The sequence below is a fragment of the Tribolium madens genome, unplaced genomic scaffold (assembly GCF_015345945.1).
Source record: "Tribolium madens isolate multiple individuals breed KSU strain unplaced genomic scaffold, Tmad_KSU_1.1 Scaffold_20;HRSCAF=117;Tcas5.2_LG4, whole genome shotgun sequence".
Classification (NCBI taxonomy): domain Eukaryota; kingdom Metazoa; phylum Arthropoda; class Insecta; order Coleoptera; family Tenebrionidae; genus Tribolium; species Tribolium madens.
Window position 1 is genome coordinate 9239960 of NW_025400985.1, and position 19818 is coordinate 9259777.

The window sequence follows — 19818 nt, forward strand, 5'->3', positions numbered from 1 at the left end:
ATGTTTATGAAATGAGGCTTCAGATATTAACGCTATTATAGTCTCAAATTGCTTCTTATCTTATTAAGAGCCATGAACAGCCGCATTAACCGTCTAATTCGCTTTTACATTCTAATTAAATTCTAGGCTTGAAACTCTTCTTCTTAGTTTCTTAATGCATTCTACAATCATGGTACTAATTTCAACAGTAAGACCCCTTCAAAAATTTATATTCTCATTTGCTGTTTTTATCATGATTACATCAAGAAAAATAAGTTTAACTTGTTTGTTCAGTATTGAATGACGTTCTCATCCGCCCATTACAATCATTATCCACTTTGGAGGTTTGATTTCAATAGGGCCCAAATGTACAAACGCTCATCAGATATGATCTCATCTAGTGCCACGTGACTCGACAGTCAACTTTTTCGGCACGTGACCGACGGACGTCATCTACACATTCAAATTGTCCCATAATCTAATTTGATGAGCCATTGATTTTTACTTCGGAAATTATTTTCTCCACTACGCCCCTTACACCAATCTTAATACAAAAAATCGATAGATTAAGTTTAGATATTTATTTTGTCGTACATTGTACAAAATTTCCTTTGTGGTAGGCAACCAAATATACACTTGCAATACGCATGCGTGCGACTAATTTTTTATTTTCATAAACAGTTGTCAGTGTCAAGATCGAAAGCACATGTTTGTGACAGAATCAATTCAATTAGCAATCACAAAAGGTAAATTAAAATTAAAGCATACTAATTAATAAATTTGGTGTAATGCGCCATGACTTGCGTATCATTTTCTGTAATCATTGATCAGTTCAGAGGTTATCTCTAAAAAACCAGTCAAGTGGAGAAAACTAGTTTGAACCATTTAATATTTTTTATTTATATCAGTGTACAATCACATTTATGTATCACACAACAAAATAAAATAACAAAAACACCAAAACAATACACTATTATTAAATTCCCTTTCTAATTTCATCACCCATCAGCTACTTTTTCGCCTTTAAAAATCGCTTGTATAACATTGATTTCGTCATAACTTTGTGCTATAATAAAGTGTTGGTTGTCTCCACCCATAAACAGGTTCATGTATAATATTTTGGGCAGAGTTGACGCTGCGAGGGCTAATTTGAACCCGGCGATGCCCTCGTACCGGTAAACAAGTAGGGGTTGGGTCGGATTGTCCGTAACGACGTATAAAACCAATTCATTTGATGGTAAAATTGAAAATTCGACTTGGATAGGAGCGTCTAGCTCCAGGCTTTGCCAGGGGACGAATTGGAGTGACAATTCGTCGAATTTTCGGATTTCAACTCTTCCAGAATAAATCGCGTTTTGTAAATGACCACAAGCTATAGCCAAATAGTGAAATCCATTATACGAAGCTGTGGCAATACTTCGCGGTTGGGCTTCAAACATTGTTTGGTGGATTTCAAAATAGCCAGTGTTGTTATTCAGGCGCCAAAGGTCGATTTGAGACTCCAAACCCTCCCTAGGTTCGGTGATAATGGCCAAATATAATGTTCCCTCAATTGTTTTCGATGTTCCCTAGATTTTGATTGAAAAATCGAAATTGAACATTTTTTACTCACTTTAAGACCTATTGAAGAATCCAATGATTGCAAAAGTTCAATACTGCCCTCAATTTCGCAGAAGATCTTTGGGGCACAATCATCATAAATAAATAGAGTACAATTGGTCCCTGTATAAGGTAGTACAAATGAAGCAGTAGATCGCGTAAAGTTTGTAGGAATAGTCAAAGTGTTTTGAAATACAGGGCGTGACATAAGAGTGAAACTTCCGGTCCCTAAAATAAAAAAATTACAATTTAGTTACTCTGATATGTAAAAATGTACCGTTTTGTCTTTCCATGTAAAGGTAGCGCCCCGAAAATACCTGGTCTATGTACACTAGAGGTTCAGTGAATTGTATAATTCCTGAAAAAAATTATTTGTTGGGTGTTAATTCCACCAGTTTTAACTTACCGTTATTTAAGAATTGTTTTTCGGGACTCCAACCATACAAATCCATTCTTAGGCCATCCTCGTCTGTTACTAAAGAACCAATTCGGAGAATATTATCTGAGCAAAATATCATCTTGCTCTCTTTTACCCGGGGTATTATTTGGATGGTTTTGTAATGATGCATGAAATAAGCTTGACCTAAGTGAAAAATTAGATAAAAAAGTTTGTACGATTTTTTATACCTTTGACCGAATTTTCAAGTTTGTAAGTCATGTCCAAAACCTTGTTGTATTGTTCAAGTAAATTGTTCAACACTCCTAAATTAGTGACATTCATAATCAATTCAGTCATGTTTAACTGTTGGTAGGTTTTTTTTATTATCAAATTATTTGTAGTAATATTGTTAGCAAAATTGAGTCTTGTTTTAAAAATATTTTCTTGATTTTTGTACGCCTAGAAAGAAATATAAAACCTTTAATTTTAAGTGTGAGTATAATACCTGGTCGTTGATAAGTTTCGAAAGATCAACATCGTTTAATAACCCCTTCAATTTGATACTTTTGAACATGACTGAATTTAATTGACTTGTATGAATAATTTTTTTCCCGGTTATTTCTTGAGGTATGTTTGTTACCATAATATTTTTTGAATCAAACATGTGATCATTCAACTTCCCTGAAACCCTAATAAAATTGAATTAATTTGGAACCAAATTAATATAAAATAATTACTGAAATCCGTTGGCGAAATTGGCATTTGTGAAACTTTTATCCGCCGTGATATTGAAACTAGTGGTTTTGAGAACCGAATTTTTGAACCACTCTAAGACATCAACATCTTGTATTTTGATATTTTTCTCTAATTTCAAGTAATCGACATTCAGATTTTCGAAAATTTTTGTACCAGTAACCATGTTGTCCTTATCGTATCTCATAACATCGGTTTCTAGATCCAAATTATTTACAAGAAAGTCTCCATTTAAATCTGAAAATAACGATTATATAATAAAAAAATAAGGAGTTTTAGTAATTATACTCTCAATAACGCAGTCTTCTATAAAAACTACAGTTTCAAAAATTTGTTCGTAATCATTTAGTAAAGCCGTTTTAACAAATTCGTCCAAATCAATGTTATTTAATCGCCCGTTAAGTGATATTTCGGGAACTGTTACATTATTTTCAAAAATTAAATCATTTTCGAATTTGAAAGTGGCCGTAATGTTTTGATCTTTGGATTTGCTGAAGTAGTTTTCATAGAGGAGATTCAAACTGATGTTTTCAACGTAACCCTAAAAGTTAAATTAATTTTGAGGTATTTTAGAGCGAAATTTGAACTTACTTTAACATAAATATCATTTTCGAAAATTATATCGTCGAAATGAACAGAACCGGTCAAATTGACGTCTCTATCCTTAAACCAAGCTCTGTTTCTGATTTCGTTTATATTCACGTTATTTATTTTTCCAATATTTGGTCCCATGGCAAAATAAACATTTCCTGAAAAAAAGTTAGCAAAAGAAAGACTAAAAACCGATCAAATACCGTCAATAGTGACATTTCTGCCTTCGCTTTCTCCCATACTAAATTCACAAAATTGTGTTACATTGATTCCGTTAAGGAGACCATCCAAAACAAAACTTCCATTAATTGTGACACTATTTTTGAAATTTTTTTCACCAATAATTATCAGTTCTTTATCAGAATTCGGCAGTAATGCATTTTCGAAATCAAAATCTTCAATGTGGCCATTAAGACTTACCCGACTTCTTGAAATAACTTGAGATTCTACAAAACTATGATTAAGAGAAATTAATGTCGGCAAACAAAGTTACCAAATGTAGCAGAATTAAACTCGAATGGCTCATCCAATTTGACTGAATTTTCAACTAAATCTTCGATTTCAACCTCACTTATTTTATTTGAGGCAATATAGACGTTACCGAAAACCACTACAGTGTCCAAATTCAAATTTTTTGGAATTATTGTATGGTCTGTGTTGTTTTCATTTCCAAAAATTTTCTTGTCCACACCATTGAACTCATTTTCGAAATAAATGTTTTCAACTTTAATATTTGTGAGATTTATGGGTTTGTCAATTGTGAGTTTGTCAATTTCGGCAAGATTGTGAAGAGTGATACCATTTTCGGTATGCAAGTTGTTGATAGTGAGTTTATTAAAATTTTTGTGACCACCAATTAAACGATCAGAATCTTTTTTAACTGTATCATTGACAATTTGAGTAAAATTTAAATTGTTAACTAATCCTTTGACTGTAATTGACCCAGTTTTGATTTTGTCCACTTTCAAATCCCTATTTATTACAACATTTTCGGAACTTGTTTGATTTAAAGCTTCGTTAAATTTGGTCTCATTACTTGAAATTCTACAAAAAAATTTGAGTCAAAATAAAATCACATCGACAAACTTACTTATCAGCTATAACATGCTTGATATGGTGTTTTCCTTCAATCTCCTGATCGCCGTTAATCCTCAAAACTTTATTTTCCAATTCCTCAATTTCAACATCATTGATTTTGATTGCATTAGTGCCCCCTGTAACGCGAACATCTCCAAGAAACGTTTTCACACTTTGGATAATTTGTGATTCCTCAGTTCCAGTCACGACAAAATCATGAGGATTTTTCCCATTTAAAGTATCAACAAAAATCTCATCAATATTAATCTGTTGCACGAAGTGTAAATGCGGCTTCACTTCTTTACTAGTTAATTTAAGACCATCAGCTTCGAGCCAAGTTAATGAATACGTGCCATCTGTAGTGACGATGTCTTTCACACTAACCAAATTTTCGATTTGGACATGTCCTGTAATTGTTTTTGGGCCCGTGAGCACCAAATCATTCTCGATTGTAATCAAAGGATTCATTTTTTCCAAATTTTTGCTTTTGACGTGCCCTTGGAAATTGATAGCGTGGTAGATGATAACGTCGTCGAAGATTTTCGCACCGGTTATTTCCTGTTCCTCTCGACTGTCTTTCAAAAGAATATCAAGCTTACCATCAAACACTTCAATTCCGTCTAGAGACTTCGAGACCTCTAAATCATCGACGAAAAGATCATTTTTGAAAATAATTTCACTATTAAGTGAATAATTGCCACTATTTGCGGATATCAAATCTGATACTTTTTTGCCAGAAATTTCCCCAAACACCTCCAGATTTTTCCCTTGAATCTCATCAAAAATAAACTCGGATGTTATTTGTTGATTGCCGGATTTTTTCAAAGCATATTTGTCCAAAGTTGGAACATCTACATTATTTATGTAACCACCAATAGTCAAATTTTTCACTTTTAGTGTTTCCAAATGTGAAATGATTGGTTCCTGCGTCGGTGTTCGTAAATTGGCCAAATCTTGGCCGTTTAGTGATTTTGCAGTTATTTTATTAATTTCAGCTTCTTGTAACACTAATGGTTGCGAAAAATTTTGATCACCGGACTTTAGCAACAAACTTTTGTTATTTATAGACATGTTGTTGAGTTTTCCTTCAACTTTTATCCCCTTAGGTGCAGATAAATTACCTTGCACTTTAAGATTTGTTAAATTTAAGTTGTCGGAAGTGTGAAGAAGAGTCTGAGGATCTCTTGCATTGATCGCATGTGCCTTAAGAGATTCATCGGTGATAAGTGAGACAAAACTCACTTCACCTAAATCAAATCCTAGCTCAATATTCAGAGTATTTTCCAATAATTTATTTGTTTCAAAGTTATTAATCTTGTCAGTGACCAAATTTTGGATAAAAGTTGAATTATTGAAGATAATTACTTCAGCACTGATTTGTTCAGGTTTATGAAACACGTTCAGTTGATCCAGCAGTGAGTTCAATGAATCAATTTGTGAATTAAGATTTTGTATCTAATGTTTAAGATTTAAGTTTTTGCAAAATGTTGACACAGTACTTACCTCTGTGTTTTCTTTTTCTTCGTCAATATCAGCCCTTTCGGCCTCACCCAAAACCTCGTCAAAAACATCTCCATTGACCATTTCTTCAATTTTTGCCAATCCACTATCACACCAAGTGCTCATATCGGCATAAATTTCATTTACGACATTTAGATGAGTAAATTCCAACCGAAAGATGTTGGCCGTTTTGCCTTTGTTGTTTTTACTCGAAACGACTAAATTTTATTTGAGTTACCCCGTCAAAAAAATAAAACTTACCTAAAGCGTAACTATTATTAAATTTGGCAAAACGTATCGACTTTATTCCGGCACTTCTGACCAAATCCACCGTTTTTTGAACAGTTTCACTGAAAGACCAGCCATCGTATTGGAAATATTTGAGGCCATCAAAAGCCGAAGTTGCAATAAGAGCAAACTCGTCGTCCTCACCCTAAAATTTCAGTAATAATTTTGAATTTTCGGTAATTGCAACCCACCTGTATTGGTAGCCACTGCTGAATTCCATTCAGACGGAAAGTTTGAAACGGGATAAAGTAATTGTCCACATATTTATAAATTATAGAATCAGTTGCATAATTTATATTACCATCAGAATCTAAAAAAATTGAGGATGTTTGTAATTGGAAACAGATTTTACTCGTTACCTTTGTCGTAGAAGTTGGCAACAATTAGAAAGGTGTCCTTTTTGTGATCATCTTGTGATAAAGTGAAGACTTTAATATCACTACAAGCCTTTGTGAGAATACTTTGATACAAAACATATTTTTCTAAGTGATAATCGTATTTGTGTATTTCGGAATACACTCGAGTATTCCCTTGGTTGTCCCTAAAATTCGCAATAGCTAAAAAATTCACATGATCGACTTTAAACGGCGTAATTTTTCGAGTCCCTTTGCTTGCAATGTTTTGCACCAAATCAAAATGATTCCCCAACCATTTGTAAACCGGTATTTTGGCCTCGTATTGAATATGACCGCTTTGATTTGTCATAAATTGTGCGAAGGACATGTATACTTCATCGTGTATCTTCCACAAAGTTATATCATTAGCATAATGCATATCAATAGATTGGATTTTGCTCAGTCGGGCCTTATCAAATTGATAAATTCCGGATTTATTGTGAAAATTGTCCCTGGAGGTATCATTTTCAGCCACGGCTATCAGCGTTGAGTTTCCCAAATCGATAGTGGCAAGTTTGACTCCATTTTTGACGGGGGTTCGAGCTCTTTCATTGAAAGTTTGATTCTCAAATTTGAAGATGACTAAATAATTGGCATTTTCTTTAACATCTGCACTTTCTAAAGCTGCAGCATGCCAGTGCGAATTTTGCTCAAATAGAGTTAGATCGAGAGGAAATCGGACCGGAATTGTAGCTGATGGTGTGACGTTAGACAGGAGATAAGTTCCTACAAAATAAATGTGATTTCAGACATGGACCCCAGCAAAATCAAGGAAAATTTGGAAAGCCAGTTGTCTGAATTGGAAACTCTCCAGTCGATGTACAACCCGGGGGAACTCCGAGTTGAAGATTTGAATGTCTTGGCAGACATCAACGCTTTTGTTGACGGTCGTACGTCCGATTTGCCCGCGTATTTGGATTTAACGCTCAATCTTTCAATCGATAAGCAAAAATTCGAGTTGTGTATAAATCTCTCGCACGAGTATCCCGATGTCGAACCTGATATCTTCGTCCGTAATCACAAATTGAATAAAAAGCAGCACGCAACGCTAAATAAGGATTTGACCGAGTACATTGCAAGTTTAGACCGAATGCCTTGTATTTTTTCGGCTGTAACTTGGTTACAAGACAATGCTGCTAACTACATTATTGTGGAAGAAGTGGACGAGCAACGAATCGAAAAAGATGAGACTCTTGTCAGATACTGGATCTACTCTCACCACATTTACAGTAAATCAAAACGGCGTGAAATCCTCGATTTGGCTAATACTTTAAATATAACCGGGTTTTGTATGCCCGGAAAACCCGGAATTATCTGCGTGGAGGGAACGAAAAGTGACTGTACTGAGTGGTGGCAGACTATCAAAGCGATGAATTGGAAACGGATTTTTTGCAAAATTAGTGAAGAGTGTAAAGATTCGGGTGAGAGTTTTTTAAAGTTTCGGACTTTTGAGGAACGGGTGTTCCAGAATTGTAATGTAAAGTGTAATCATATGAACATGGGGGAGTTGTTTAAGTTTCTAGAGGATCATCAGTGTGGATACATTTTTAAGGACATTTTTGGGGTCGAGGCTAAGGCTAGCTCTTAAATGATTGTATAAATAATAATGTAAAAACTCACCTTTTATATTTTTTGTAAAATTATCTAATAAACTGCGTTTTTTCTTATTAGCGTTTCTTTCCCCAAAAGTTACCAGTTTTACATAATTTGATATTTGTGTCTCTATGAATTGCTTCGATTTATCGCTCAAGTTATTATCAGCTACAATTGTAATTTTGATGCAACATTTTTTGGTTTAAAAGGCAGGTCATACCTAGCAATGCAGGGTCGGCTTGTAGATTATCAAAAAAATTACTTGTAAGCACTTGAAAATCATGACTTGTCACGTAATTAATCCCTGCAATTAGCAGGAATATCATAAACCACATTTTTAACACACAAGACGTACTACAAATCAGAAATAACTATCTTTCCCTCCAATTCAAAGATAAGTTTTTGTGAGGATAAATAAAAACCACCAAAAAAATTTAAAAAGAATTTATTACTCCTACTATCTAATTGTTGCATATTGTTGAAATTCTACAGTAGAAAAATTTAAAAAATTGTCAATTGCTAAGCCTTGATTTTCTATTGGACTATAAATTTTTATTTGTCTCATATGAGTATCCCTCCCATTTTGATGATTACTAGTTACAGCAATCTGTATCATGAAAACTCTAATGGGTTTATCTCTAATGTCCTTGATGGGAATATGTACCCATCCTGACGGTTCCGTGAGCATAACAACTTCGATTTCTTGCAAATCGTTGAAGTGGCTTCCCACTCTGATTGATATGCGACTGGGGGTGTAGCTTTCATCTAATTTATAGTCTGTATAGATATAAATATCACTAATTGTGGTTTTTCTTTGGAATTGCACGTTAACTAAATGAGGTAATTGGCCGTCGGATTGCCAGTACGTGTCGTCACGGTCATCCCTTAGCTGATCAACGCCAAAACCTGGAAATTTAAGCTAAAGCAAGAGTTAGCCTAACCTCAAATTACCTGGCTTGCAAGAGGATAAGCTCCAAATTGCTTGCGACCCCACTTCGCGGACATTCCCGCTTCGTTCATTTTTAATCGGATCTACATCACTCGGCGGTTTTGAAGCCATTTTAAACATTAAATTGTCTGTAATTTTAAATTTGGTAAATAAACAAAGCTGTCATTTAGGGCTGTCACTTGTCACTTGCAGTGCTTACAGTTTCCTACAATTACAGAATTCTAGTTTTAGATTAACCTCAAATGCTGATTAAATACGTTGAATAATTTTAGTTTTTATGACAAATCTAAAATCGTTTAAAATGTCAGTTATTTGAGAACAATAAATAAAAACATGGGGCCATAAAAAATGTATGCAAACTTAATATTGGCGGCAAATTTAAAATTTAAATTCGAAATCGTCACTCTATAATCAGAATCACAGACCCCCCACTACAAACGTATTAAACTTGCTGAGGCAAGAAAAGTCTTATCTATCAGTGTTTAGTGGGTTAAAAGTGATTTTAAGTCCAAATTCAGTGAAAATGACTGTCCGATAAGATAAAATCAATATTTTGGAAATCTCAAAAATTAGGGTATTTACTCAAAAAATTGTTAAATCACCGTCTCAAAGATGAATTTCGCACAAGGTAGGACAAAAAACTGTTTTTCCTCAATTAAGTTTTTTTATTTTGTAGCTTGCTCCCATAAATTTGCTTTGTACCTTTATAAGAACAATCATCTTGATAATTTTTGTATTGAGAAGGAACAAGCTAAAAAGCTTTACAATGAGAAATTTAAAAGTGAAAATAAAATTAAATTGAATTTTGGAACCGTATTTCATTTTACTATTAAAATGCTTACTCGACAAAAAAATCTTAATATCATGTTTTATAACAAAAACAGGCTGTTCAACTTGTTGAAAAAAGAAGGACAAATTGGTAAGTAAGTAATTTGCAATTAATTACACAAATAAATGTTTTTGTTTTATAGACACACGTTTGAAAAGTAATAATGTTAAGAAAAATACAATTGTTAGTCACAACCTTTCTTTCAACAAGAAACAACAACTTGAAGAAATTCTGCTGTCTCCACAAGAATGCAAACTGTGTAATGTCAAATTTGATAAGCAGAATAAATTTGAAGATCACATAAATAAGAAGGAGCACACCTTTTCTGATTCTCTTAACAAGGCTCGTAAGTATTTTATTTTTCTATTAATTTTAAAAATAATGAAATATTTATCTTGAAACTAATAATTATTATCATTCAAAAGGATTTTCCTCTATGTAGTTAACTATTTTCTTGTATTCTACATATGTATCTATTGATTCAATATAATTGTCAGTTGATAAAAGATAATGTTTGATTTGTGATATCTGTGATAAACGTTTAAAAGTTTTTGATGTAAAAACAGTTTATTCAGCTCATTGTACATAACAATGGTATTTGCTGTATCCATTAATTTGCATTTTTATTATACTCTACATTATTCTTTTTACATAACCGGATTTTAATTAACTAACACCTAACATTTGTAGTTAATAAGTAATGTAATAGTCGATTTTTTTATAGTGAAAGAACGTAAAGAAGTACTGCTTGAGTTTGCCGTTGACGTTTCTCCAGTTTTGAATAACTTAATAATTCGTAAAAATGTCTCAAAAACATTCATTTTGCAAATAAAAAACTCGGGCAAAAACTCCGTAAAAATAACAAAGATTTGGACCAAAGACAACTTAGAACAAGTAAAATTTCAACACACGTGTCCTTACGAAGTATCACCTCTCCAAATCATACAATTGGAATTATTAGTTCACAATCCAGATACGAATATGCTGTATTTTCCTGTTTTATTTACTGTAGAGACTGTGCGAGGAAATCAACAGTATGCTATTGAATTGGTACGATTTTTTTAGCCAAACATTGTTTGTATATTAAGCATTTCTCTAAGGTCTTTCATACACACGATGAATCTTTTGATGACCTGCATCCAGTTGAACCCTATAAACGTGCCACTAAACCAGTTTTCGAAGAATTTGTTCAAGAAATAGACAAGGGTGAACGACCAGATATGTAGGTATTCCACCGATATGACTATTTTACACTGATTTTTTTTTAAAGATTTCCTCAAAGAAAACTCAAAGTGCCTTTAAATAATTACCGTTTGCCTTTTGATATTATCGGTTGTTTAAATGCAGGTTTGAAAGAGTTTGCCGGTATGACTTCCTCGCAACATGGACAATTACTTTATTTGAAGTAAGATGCACATTTTCTTATCCTAAATCTAGAAAAAAATTGTAGAAATTTACTCAATGTTGAGAACAAACAAAATTGTTTGGCGCCTAGAAATTACACGAAAATGTTAGATATGCTTCTGTATATCGAAGAACATCAGATGTTGAAAGATATCAAGGATTATAATCGAGAGGACCAGATTTTGAAGAAGGTTTCAGGTGGCATGTTTGAACTTGAGGTTTTTTTTGTTTTTTTATTTAACTAAATTTAATAATTGTGTATTAAGGTTCCTGGACTGGCAGAGCATCGCCCGTCTGTTGTTTTCGGCGATGCTGTGTATGTGAGAGAAAACAAAAATAGTAAAATCCTATTTGAAGGATTTGTTCACAAAGTTAAAGAATCAAGCGTTTTACTAAAATTTTCTCGACGGTAAGATATTGCTCATTGCAATATAAGTACAAACTTAACACGTATCTATAATAGATTCACCAACGAGGTTTTCATCAAAGGAAAGAAATTCTACGTCAGTTTTACTTTCAACCGTTACCCAATAAGAGTTGAACATCAAGCTGTCGATTTTTGTCGAATTGATAACATCGCACATTTGCTGTTTCCAGTAAAAATTCCTAATTCACCAATTTCTAGCACGCCTCTTGTTTGGTTTAACAGAAACATTGAGGGTAACACCCAGCAACAACAAGCAGTACGTGCTGTTTTACAAAAAAGTGCGATGCCAGCTCCTTATTTGATTTTTGGACCCCCTGGAACCGGTAAAACTATGACGGTAGTAGAATCTGTAAAACAGATTTATAAAAAAGGCAACGAGAAAATTTTGATTTGTACTCCTTCAAATAATGCAGCAAACGAAGTGACTAAACGTTTGATTGACACAATTCCGACCACCGATCTGTTCAGATACATTGCTCCTAGCTTTCCTTATCATTTAATACCCAAGGAGATCAAAAAATATATCAATTTTCCTGCTGGTAACTACACTTTACCTACGATTGAAGAATTTACAAAATACCGAATTGTGGTCACAACATTGACCTCAGCTGCAAAATTAGTTAACGGTGGTTGCCCGCAGGACCATTTCAATTATGTGTTTATTGATGAAAGTGGACAAGCCACAGAAACTGAGACTTTGGTAGCTATAGCCAGAATTTTGACCAGTAATGCCAAACAAGGGGTTGTTTCTGGTCAAATTGTTTTGGCGGGGGATCCCAGACAACTTGGGCCAGTGATTCACTCGACTTTAGCCAAAGAATACGGTTTTGGTAAGTATTTATCACAATATTAATCTAAATTAATAACTTGCAAAGACACCTCCATGTTGGAACGTTTGATGGACACTTGTGATTGCTACAAAAAGAACAATAACTTGAAGAACTACAACCCCAGCGCTTTGACTAAACTTTTGAAGAATTACCGATCCCATAAAGTCATTATAGAGCAACCAAAAAAATTGTTTTATGACGATGAATTGGAATCGGCGGGTGATAATTTAATAAACGCTGCTTTGAATTGGGAACATTTACCCAATCGCCAATTCCCGTTGATTTTTCACAGCGTCGTGGGAATAGACCAACGTGAAAAAACATCGCCTAGTTTTTTCAACATTCAAGAAGTTCAAATTGTTATGGATTACTTGAATAAGTTGATCGGTTCGAAAATGCAGGGTATTACGATTAAAGAACAGCATATTGGGATTGTAACACCGTACAAAAAACAAGCGGAGAAAATTAGACAATCTTGTTTGAAGAAAAAATATAATGATAATTTGATGGTAGGAACTGTTGAGCAATTTCAGGGTCAAGAAAAATTGATTATTATTGTATCAACTGTTAGATCTAAATCGGATCTTATTAAGTTTGATTTAAAATTTCATTTAGGGTTTTTGAATAATCCAAAGGTACAGGAATTCCTGAGAATTGTTAACTGTTATAAGTGAATTTTTAGCGTTTCAATGTTGCCATAACTCGTGCCAAAGCTTTATTAATTATCGTTGGAAATCCTAATATTTTGCAACACGATAAACATTGGAGGAGCATGATTTCGTATTGCAAGGATAATAATGCTTTGATTGGTAATAAATTTGATTTTGATAATTCAGGTGCCACAAATATGGATGATTTAATTCGTGAAGTACAAGTCATGACAATTACCAGTAAGAATAACAAAGATTATTATTGCAAAGACAATTTTTTTATTTTTCAGATGGACCAAATCTTGAAGAACGTCCAAACTTTTCTAGAGGCAATCTTTAATATTTTTGCTTTTTTAAGAAAATTCTTATTTTTTTTTCGGGAGATATGTTTTTTTTAATATTCTTTTTGATTCCAAACTGCTGCTCATTAAAAAATATAAAAATAATACTTGTGTTTTTTATTCTTTGAATACAAACAATTTGTTTATACCACTGAGTAGGCAAAAATAGTTATTTTTCAAACGCAGCATTATCGATCCCTTTTTCTAAATCTTGTTTTAGTTGTTTCTTCTTTTTGCCTATATTTCCTAAAACAAGTACTGTTATTTCACTTATTTTGTACTAAGTAAAGAACTACCAAAAATGATTTTTTCTATAACTATTATAGGGGATTCAGTCAGGAAGACTAATAAAACTGCAAGTCCAGTACTGATCCAAAGAGTACCCCAAAATTCGTATGCCTTATAAAAAATGATTCAAAAAACTTATATTTAAAACATTTAGAATTTACCATATTAAAGTCACTAAAATAATCCGGCCATTTTTTACCATATGCGATCACATATAATAATGTCACGTGTGTTAAATATATGCTATATGTAAATCGGTTAAGTACTTGGTATATAGGAAGTGAAAGAAACCAGTTGATTGGTCCTAAAACTTGACTGCAAAAAATGTATGTTTTATTTTTAACTTACCTCCATAATTGACAGTACAAGCTAAAATAATCCAGGAAATAGCAATCGACCAAACTGGTCGTACTAGCGCTATATGAATGGTATTACCCCACTTGTCATATTCCTTATTACGAAGGGTACTATGCCCCCCTAACACACAAGCAAACAATGTTCCTAAGCACACACCCCATAAAACAAAAACCACAACTTTGTTGAGTCTTAAACAAATTTCGTTTTGTTTAATTTTGTAAATAAAAAAGCCTAGGATAACTCCAATAACCCATGGCCCTGATCTCGTGTGGGTTAAAAGATAGTACTTATTTTGATAGTCATTAGAATTACTAAAATTATGGTTGTGAAATTTATACCAACTGAAAACCAGTTTTACCCATAAATATTTGATAAAATTGCGGGCAGTTGATTATCCCACGCTTCGAAAAAGCTTACTCCCATAAATGCTAAAACGCATAATGAGAGAAAAGGTAAACAAACCCGTGGATATTTCCATAACGCGAAAAATACCAGTGGTGAAATAATGTACAATTGCATGTCAATATTAAGATACCATGTTTGTCCAACACACTACAATTTTTTTTATCAAGAAATATTATTCTCGCATGTATTTACCATTTCGGAAATGTTGACATAATTTTGGACGTATAGAAGAGCTGACCACCAGTAGTCTTGACAATTTTTTTGAAAATACATCTCAAGGAAAGGCCATTTTGGTCCAGAACCTACATATTTTAAAAGAGTTGCACTGACTAGTACCACCAACGCAAATGGAGCGGTTAACCTGTAAAATATGTTTTATATAAAATTCCGACTGTTGCATTTGTGATTGCCTGAGATATCTGTGAAGATAGTACAGAAATAAATTAAAAGGAATTTTATTGTGTTTAGCTTTCATGAATCCGTACGACATTAAAGTACCACCGATTGTGAAGAAAGTATCTACTGATAAAGTCCCACTAACTATGAACATACTATATAACGAATTTGCCCATTCCATTAAATATTTAGTGTTAGTAATTGAACCATTCATAGGTATTGAATATTGATGTCCAGCCACAACCCACATCATGCTAATGAATTTTAAACCATTCAAGCATGGAAGTTGATCGGAAACGGAAATAGTCATTTTGAAAATTTTTTGACTGTTGCTGTAGACCGAAAAGCCTTGTAAAATCATTGGGCACGTTTCTAAAATTATCAGTTTTTTTCTTAGTCAAAATTAGTTCATCACTTACTGTGGCAATAGAATATGCAGTATAAATCACAGATAGTTGAAACGAAAGCCATTATAAACAACAAAGCTAAAATAACTCTGCAAACAGAATCACTAGAAGTAACACTTTTGATAAGTTTTCAAACAAACATTGTCACAACTGCACCAGGAGTTAGATCAGGTTTGACTTCATTTACTGTTTGGCAAAAAGAGTCAGTGAAAGTAATTCCAATTTCTTGCCCAAATACTGAATTAAAAAAAGCGTTACCGATGACATTAGTATCATTCGTGGAGCACCCATTTGGCAAACACAGTGCCCACATGGGCATAACTTGTGTTATTTTAATGCCATCTAGATCTCCAAGAGAGCTAGTTTTTAGGAGTATGTGGTCATTTTTGGCATTGTTGATGCTAATAAATCCTAAGCAGTATTTACCGAGGATAAGACCTGAATTCGTTGTCGTGGTTTCAATATTGATACATTGATTAAAATCGCCCATTTCGCCAAAATTTAATGAGAGTATTCCTGATGGTATTTTAGACGTAGCGTCCAGCACTGGAGAATTAAAACTTAAGAAAAATTGATCGCATTGTTTACTTACTTTGCAGTGCCCATGAAGACTCATTTATACTAAAATTTGCAAAATATTCTCCAAGTTGTTCTTCACATTTCTGCGTAATTAACAAAGACGAATTTTGCAAAATTTCAATGAAGGCTTCTTGACATTGTGCCTCTAGCACCAACAAAAAAAGTATCAACGCGCTTTGCCACATTTTGCTCATAAAGTGTACTGAATGTGGATATTTATACCTAGATATTGTTTTAGGTATTTATCTTTTTTAATCATCTGTAATAGGTATTATTATGTTTTTACGTTGTAATGAAAACCTTGTGATTTTCAACTCGTGCTAAAAATTTTAAGTGATTTTTGATGACTTTGATTGCAAATGTCAATGAACTCAATTATCTTTTAGTAGCGGATACATCAGATTATCGAAAAAGTCAAAAAATTTACGAGGATTCAAAAATTTACATCAAATTTTACCTTCCAATTGTTGCTTTTGCTTAACACAATAATAAGTTTTCAATGTACCAGTTTTCAGAGACATTAATTGGTAAGTAACAGATTTTTAAGATCAAATTGGAATTTTTAAGTAGAATTTTATCACCACAAGATGTTCTATTAAGATAATATGCAGTATAAACTACGGCTTAAAATTACATACTTATATGAAAATTATAGATTTATGACATTGATCGAACTTCAATTTACTTTATTTTAATTAAAATCAAGTGCATTTATGTTATGTTAAGCACGTAATTTTTTTAATTATTGCAACAAATATTTAAGAATGAGATAAGATTCCTATCAATTATTAACTGCATCATGCTACGAGTCCCTGGTTTTAAGTGCTTACATTTTATAACAATTTTATCAATTGTAAATTGTGCGAGTGCGTTAACCTTTCATTACTGAAAAAAATAGAAAAAAAATATTTCTGGTTTTAGAAACATTAGGTATATTACCTGGATCAAACAGCAAATGAAACAATAAAACAGTAGCTATGACCTACACTATGTTAATTTTACAATAATTATGTGTGTATTTTCCATTTTATCAGTAACAGTTGTTAGAGTGTGTCATTTCGAATATTGCTTAGCTTTACAAGAGTACAATAAAATCTCATTTAGGTACATAAATTTATTGAATAATAAAAATACAATATATGTATATTATGTTATATTTTAAGCAACAAAAATAGCTAATTAAGAAAAACACGTGCCTTCGTTAACCTTTTTATACTTTTGTTGTGTTTGCTGATATTTGTAGCTTTGCAGACTTTCGCATTACAGTAAAACCACCTAAGACAGACCCATAGTATTAGGAAATATTTCAATCACAAAGTTTTACCTAATAAATATTTTTCAACAGCTGATACTGGATACTCTGTTGTAAACACAAGCACAACTGCAAATAGAACACTAAAGCAAAAAGTTCCCCAAAACTCGTGTAACTGAAAATATTATTTATTAAACTTTAATTAAATTTTTTCGAAAAAATTTACTATGTTGAATTCACTGAAGTAGCCTGGATATTTCGTACTACCAGTATACACACCGAGAAAAAGCACATGTGTCAAATATATACTGTATGTAAACCGATTAAATACTTGATAAATGGGTAGTGAGAGAATCCAGTTGACAGGACCTTCAAATTTTATTTTATTTCAAATTTAGTGTTTTATTACTATTACCTCCATAATCGATAGTACAAGCAAAAATTATCCAAGAAATAGCAAGTGCCCACACTGGTCGTCCTAGTACTATATAAAGAGCATTACCCCATTTGTCATAATCTGGGCCTTGAAGAGTTTTGTGTCCTCCAAATACACAAACGTTTATTATTGCAATACATACAAACCACATAACGCAAACAATAAATTTATTCATTCTTATTTGGATGTTATCATGTTTGATTTTGAATAGATAGTAACCTAGAATTATCCCAAAAATCCACGGCGTTGCTCTTAGATGAGTTACGAAATAATATTTTTCTAAATATTCGCGAATGTTACTAAAATTAAATTACTAGCTAGTTGTTAAAATCAAAAGTAGAATAAATACCCATATAAATTTATCATAAGTCCAGTTAATTGGTTGTCCCAAGCTACGTAAAATGTTGCTACTGCAATTGCAACACTAATACCACACAGGAGCGTAATACAAGTTTTTGGATATTTCCACAAAGTGTACAATATTATAGGAGAGATTACATAGAGTTGCATGTCGACGCTGAGATACCAAGCTTGAGGAATGCACTATTTGAATTTGTTGAAAAAATAATTGTTAACAAATCATTTTTCATTAAATGTTACCATCTCTGAAACACTGAAGTAATTTTGTACATAGAGAAGGCCCAACCACCAATGGTCTTCACAACGCTTTTGGAATAATTCACTCACAACAGGCATTATTGGCCCACTGGCTAAGTATTTGAAAAGATTCATTTGAATTAATTCAATTACGGCAAGGGGTAGAGTTAATCTTGAATTTTTTAAAAATGATTTTCTACTGATTTCATAATCGATACTTACCTACCTCAGATATCTGTGAAGATAATACAAAAATAAATTAAATCGAATCTTATTCACTTTTGCCTTTATAAATCCATAAGACATCAAAACACCTGCTATTGTTAAAAAAGTATCAACAGCGTAGGTTCCACTGGCCACAATCATACTTTGTAAATTATTTGCCCAGTCTACTATGTCTTTGGAATGAGTAAGAATATTATTTAGTTGAAACTGGTGTACATGCGAATAAATAACCCACAACATACTGATACATCTTAAACCATTCAGACATGACAAATGATCAGCAGTAGGTGGCGACATTCGGAAAATTTTTTGGCTATTTGTGTAAATAGAAAAGCCTTCGATTAACTTAGGACAAGAGTCTGATCAAAACAAAGTAATAACCAACTGAAATATCAAATATTACACTTACTTTTACTGTAGAAAACACAATAAAGGTTGTAGATGGTTGAAAAGAAAACTACAGAAATCAGAAGTAGCAAAACCGTTCTGCAAGAGAATATTTCGTTTAATAATTTTTTAGCCAAATACTTACATTGTTATTATTGCTTTAGTAGTGAGGTTTGGATAAACATCATTCACAGTCTGGCACAAAGACTCCATAAATTCTACTTCAATCCCTGTATTTTTTATAAATCTATTCGTATTTATAAGAATGTTCCCAATAGTGTTAGCATCGTTAACCGTGCATTCATTAGGTAAACATAAAGCCCAACTCGGAACTTTGACTAATCCTATTTTACCAGTGAAAAAATTTACTTCAGGTCTATTCTCCAACAGCTAAAATTTTTATGTCAAAACTTTTCAATCCGAATTAAAATTATTACACTCATGGCTTTAGTGTTATTAATTATAACACGACCCAAGCAATATTTTCCGAAGATCATCCCAGCTTTAGTCGTGTTGGTCCGAATGTCTATACACTCGTCAAAATCACCCAAAACTTCGACATTTAAAGAGAGGACTCCTGATGGCACTTTTGCAGTTGCATCTATCACTAAAACAGTTTTTTAGTGGAAATTTATTGGAGATATAAAGCGACTTACTTTGGAGTGCTGCAGAATTTGGATTTAAACTAAAATTCATAAATAGTTCTCTATACTGAAGCAAGCATTTTGGTGAAACGGCTAGAGATACTTTGCTTAAAGTTTCACCAAAGACATTTTTTTTACTTTGGGTGCAAAATATTTGTGTTGACAAAATTAGAATTAAAGTTATTTGCCACATTTTTTAGAAACGAGTAAACCACTTTTAAAAAACTAATAATGTCAGTAACACAATTTTACAATGTTATC

General features: G+C 32.8%; 6 protein-coding genes across 7 annotated transcripts; 2 read left to right on the forward strand and 4 right to left on the reverse strand.

Moving 5' to 3' along the window:
- The first annotated feature begins 647 nt into the window (after positions 1-647).
- Positions 648-8228, forward strand: LOC123005442 (RWD domain-containing protein 2A). Its single transcript, XM_044399197.1, has 2 exons — positions 648-725; positions 7311-8228. Exons 1-2 carry the CDS (start codon positions 686-688, stop codon positions 8147-8149), a joined length of 879 nt encoding a protein of 292 aa, XP_044255132.1. The 5' UTR covers positions 648-685; the 3' UTR covers positions 8150-8228.
- LOC123005441 lies at positions 855-8520 on the reverse strand. Its single transcript, XM_044399196.1, has 18 exons — positions 8375-8520; positions 8182-8322; positions 6526-7287; positions 6358-6476; positions 6140-6311; positions 5882-6096; positions 4392-5833; positions 3795-4345; positions 3505-3747; positions 3302-3459; positions 2999-3251; positions 2695-2947; positions 2463-2646; positions 2206-2416; positions 1985-2161; positions 1856-1936; positions 1592-1806; positions 855-1547 (listed from the first exon to the last, which is right to left on the reverse strand). Exons 1-18 carry the CDS (start codon positions 8487-8489, stop codon positions 978-980), a joined length of 5862 nt encoding a protein of 1953 aa, XP_044255131.1. The 5' UTR covers positions 8490-8520; the 3' UTR covers positions 855-977.
- A 63-nt stretch (positions 8521-8583) lies between these two features.
- On the reverse strand, positions 8584-9539 carry LOC123005514 (anaphase-promoting complex subunit 10). Its single transcript, XM_044399303.1, has 3 exons — positions 9361-9539; positions 9106-9308; positions 8584-9060 (listed from the first exon to the last, which is right to left on the reverse strand). The coding sequence occupies exons 2-3, from the start codon at positions 9221-9223 to the stop codon at positions 8612-8614; spliced, it is 567 nt and encodes a 188-aa protein (XP_044255238.1). The 5' UTR covers positions 9224-9308; positions 9361-9539; the 3' UTR covers positions 8584-8611.
- On the forward strand, positions 9374-13689 carry LOC123005513 (putative helicase mov-10-B.1). Its single transcript, XM_044399302.1, has 12 exons — positions 9374-9731; positions 9780-10022; positions 10075-10278; positions 10657-10982; positions 11033-11154; positions 11203-11337; positions 11383-11554; positions 11603-11745; positions 11800-12593; positions 12639-13228; positions 13276-13483; positions 13534-13689. The coding sequence occupies exons 1-12, from the start codon at positions 9716-9718 to the stop codon at positions 13581-13583; spliced, it is 3003 nt and encodes a 1000-aa protein (XP_044255237.1). The 5' UTR covers positions 9374-9715; the 3' UTR covers positions 13584-13689.
- Positions 13690-13694: 5 nt separating this feature from the next.
- On the reverse strand, positions 13695-16653 carry LOC123005515 (nose resistant to fluoxetine protein 6-like). Of its 2 annotated transcripts, XM_044399305.1 has the most exons (11): positions 16474-16653; positions 16030-16275; positions 15578-15983; positions 15450-15526; positions 15045-15402; positions 14827-14995; positions 14588-14781; positions 14221-14540; positions 14034-14176; positions 13881-13983; positions 13695-13830 (listed from the first exon to the last, which is right to left on the reverse strand). In XM_044399305.1, exons 2-11 carry the CDS (start codon positions 16208-16210, stop codon positions 13754-13756), a joined length of 2028 nt encoding a protein of 675 aa, XP_044255240.1. In that variant the 5' UTR covers positions 16211-16275; positions 16474-16653; the 3' UTR covers positions 13695-13753. The 2 variants fall into 2 exon arrangements, with proteins under 2 accessions (XP_044255240.1, XP_044255239.1); XM_044399304.1 differs by having other exon boundaries at positions 16030-16653.
- Positions 16654-17161: 508 nt separating this feature from the next.
- LOC123005191 (nose resistant to fluoxetine protein 6-like) lies at positions 17162-19689 on the reverse strand. The gene is made up of 11 exons (XM_044398846.1): positions 19570-19689; positions 19351-19520; positions 19059-19303; positions 18936-19012; positions 18528-18885; positions 18305-18473; positions 18054-18247; positions 17684-18003; positions 17495-17637; positions 17341-17443; positions 17162-17291 (listed from the first exon to the last, which is right to left on the reverse strand). Exons 1-11 carry the CDS (start codon positions 19607-19609, stop codon positions 17227-17229), a joined length of 1884 nt encoding a protein of 627 aa, XP_044254781.1. The 5' UTR covers positions 19610-19689; the 3' UTR covers positions 17162-17226.
- Between the last annotated feature and the right edge of the window lie 129 nt (positions 19690-19818).

What these genes read in the sequence shown, in the direction of transcription:
- LOC123005442 (XM_044399197.1), top strand. Translation starts at nt 686, where the DNA reads ATGTTTGTGACAGAATCAATTCAATTAGCAATCACAAAAG. An exon ending in TCAATTAGCAATCACAAAAG is followed by an intron (nt 726 to 7,310) that starts GTAAATTAAAAT and finishes ATGTGATTTCAG; the next exon opens with ACATGGACCCCAGCAAAATC.
- LOC123005441 (XM_044399196.1), bottom strand. Translation starts at nt 8,489, where the DNA reads ATGTGGTTTATGATATTCCTGCTAATTGCAGGGATTAATTACGTGACA. An exon ending in AAGCATGTTATAGCTGATAA is followed by an intron (nt 4,346 to 4,391) that starts GTAAGTTTGTCG and finishes ATTTTTTTGTAG; the next exon opens with AATTTCAAGTAATGAGACCA. An exon ending in CGAAACTTATCAACGACCAG is followed by an intron (nt 2,417 to 2,462) that starts GTATTATACTCA and finishes ATTTCTTTCTAG; the next exon opens with GCGTACAAAAATCAAGAAAA.
- LOC123005514 (XM_044399303.1), bottom strand. Translation starts at nt 9,223, where the DNA reads ATGTTTAAAATGGCTTCAAAACCGCCGAGTGATGTAGATCCGATTAAA. An exon ending in CTTATCCTCTTGCAAGCCAG is followed by an intron (nt 9,061 to 9,105) that starts GTAATTTGAGGT and finishes TTAAATTTCCAG; the next exon opens with GTTTTGGCGTTGATCAGCTA.
- LOC123005513 (XM_044399302.1), top strand. An exon ending in TGATTCTCTTAACAAGGCTC is followed by an intron (nt 10,279 to 10,656) that starts GTAAGTATTTTA and finishes ATTTTTTTATAG; the next exon opens with TGAAAGAACGTAAAGAAGTA. An exon ending in GTGGCATGTTTGAACTTGAG is followed by an intron (nt 11,555 to 11,602) that starts GTTTTTTTTGTT and finishes TTGTGTATTAAG; the next exon opens with GTTCCTGGACTGGCAGAGCA.
- LOC123005515 (XM_044399305.1), bottom strand. Translation starts at nt 16,210, where the DNA reads ATGAGCAAAATGTGGCAAAGCGCGTTGATACTTTTTTTGTTGGTGCTA. An exon ending in ATTTTAGTGACTTTAATATG is followed by an intron (nt 13,984 to 14,033) that starts GTAAATTCTAAA and finishes ATTTTTTATAAG; the next exon opens with GCATACGAATTTTGGGGTAC. An exon ending in TATAGAAAAAATCATTTTTG is followed by an intron (nt 13,831 to 13,880) that starts GTAGTTCTTTAC and finishes TACTTGTTTTAG; the next exon opens with GAAATATAGGCAAAAAGAAG.
- LOC123005191 (XM_044398846.1), bottom strand. Translation starts at nt 19,609, where the DNA reads ATGAATTTTAGTTTAAATCCAAATTCTGCAGCACTCCAAA. An exon ending in ACTAAAGCAATAATAACAAT is followed by an intron (nt 19,013 to 19,058) that starts GTAAGTATTTGG and finishes ATTCTCTTGCAG; the next exon opens with AACGGTTTTGCTACTTCTGA. An exon ending in TATCTTCACAGATATCTGAG is followed by an intron (nt 18,474 to 18,527) that starts GTAGGTAAGTAT and finishes AAAAAATTCAAG; the next exon opens with ATTAACTCTACCCCTTGCCG.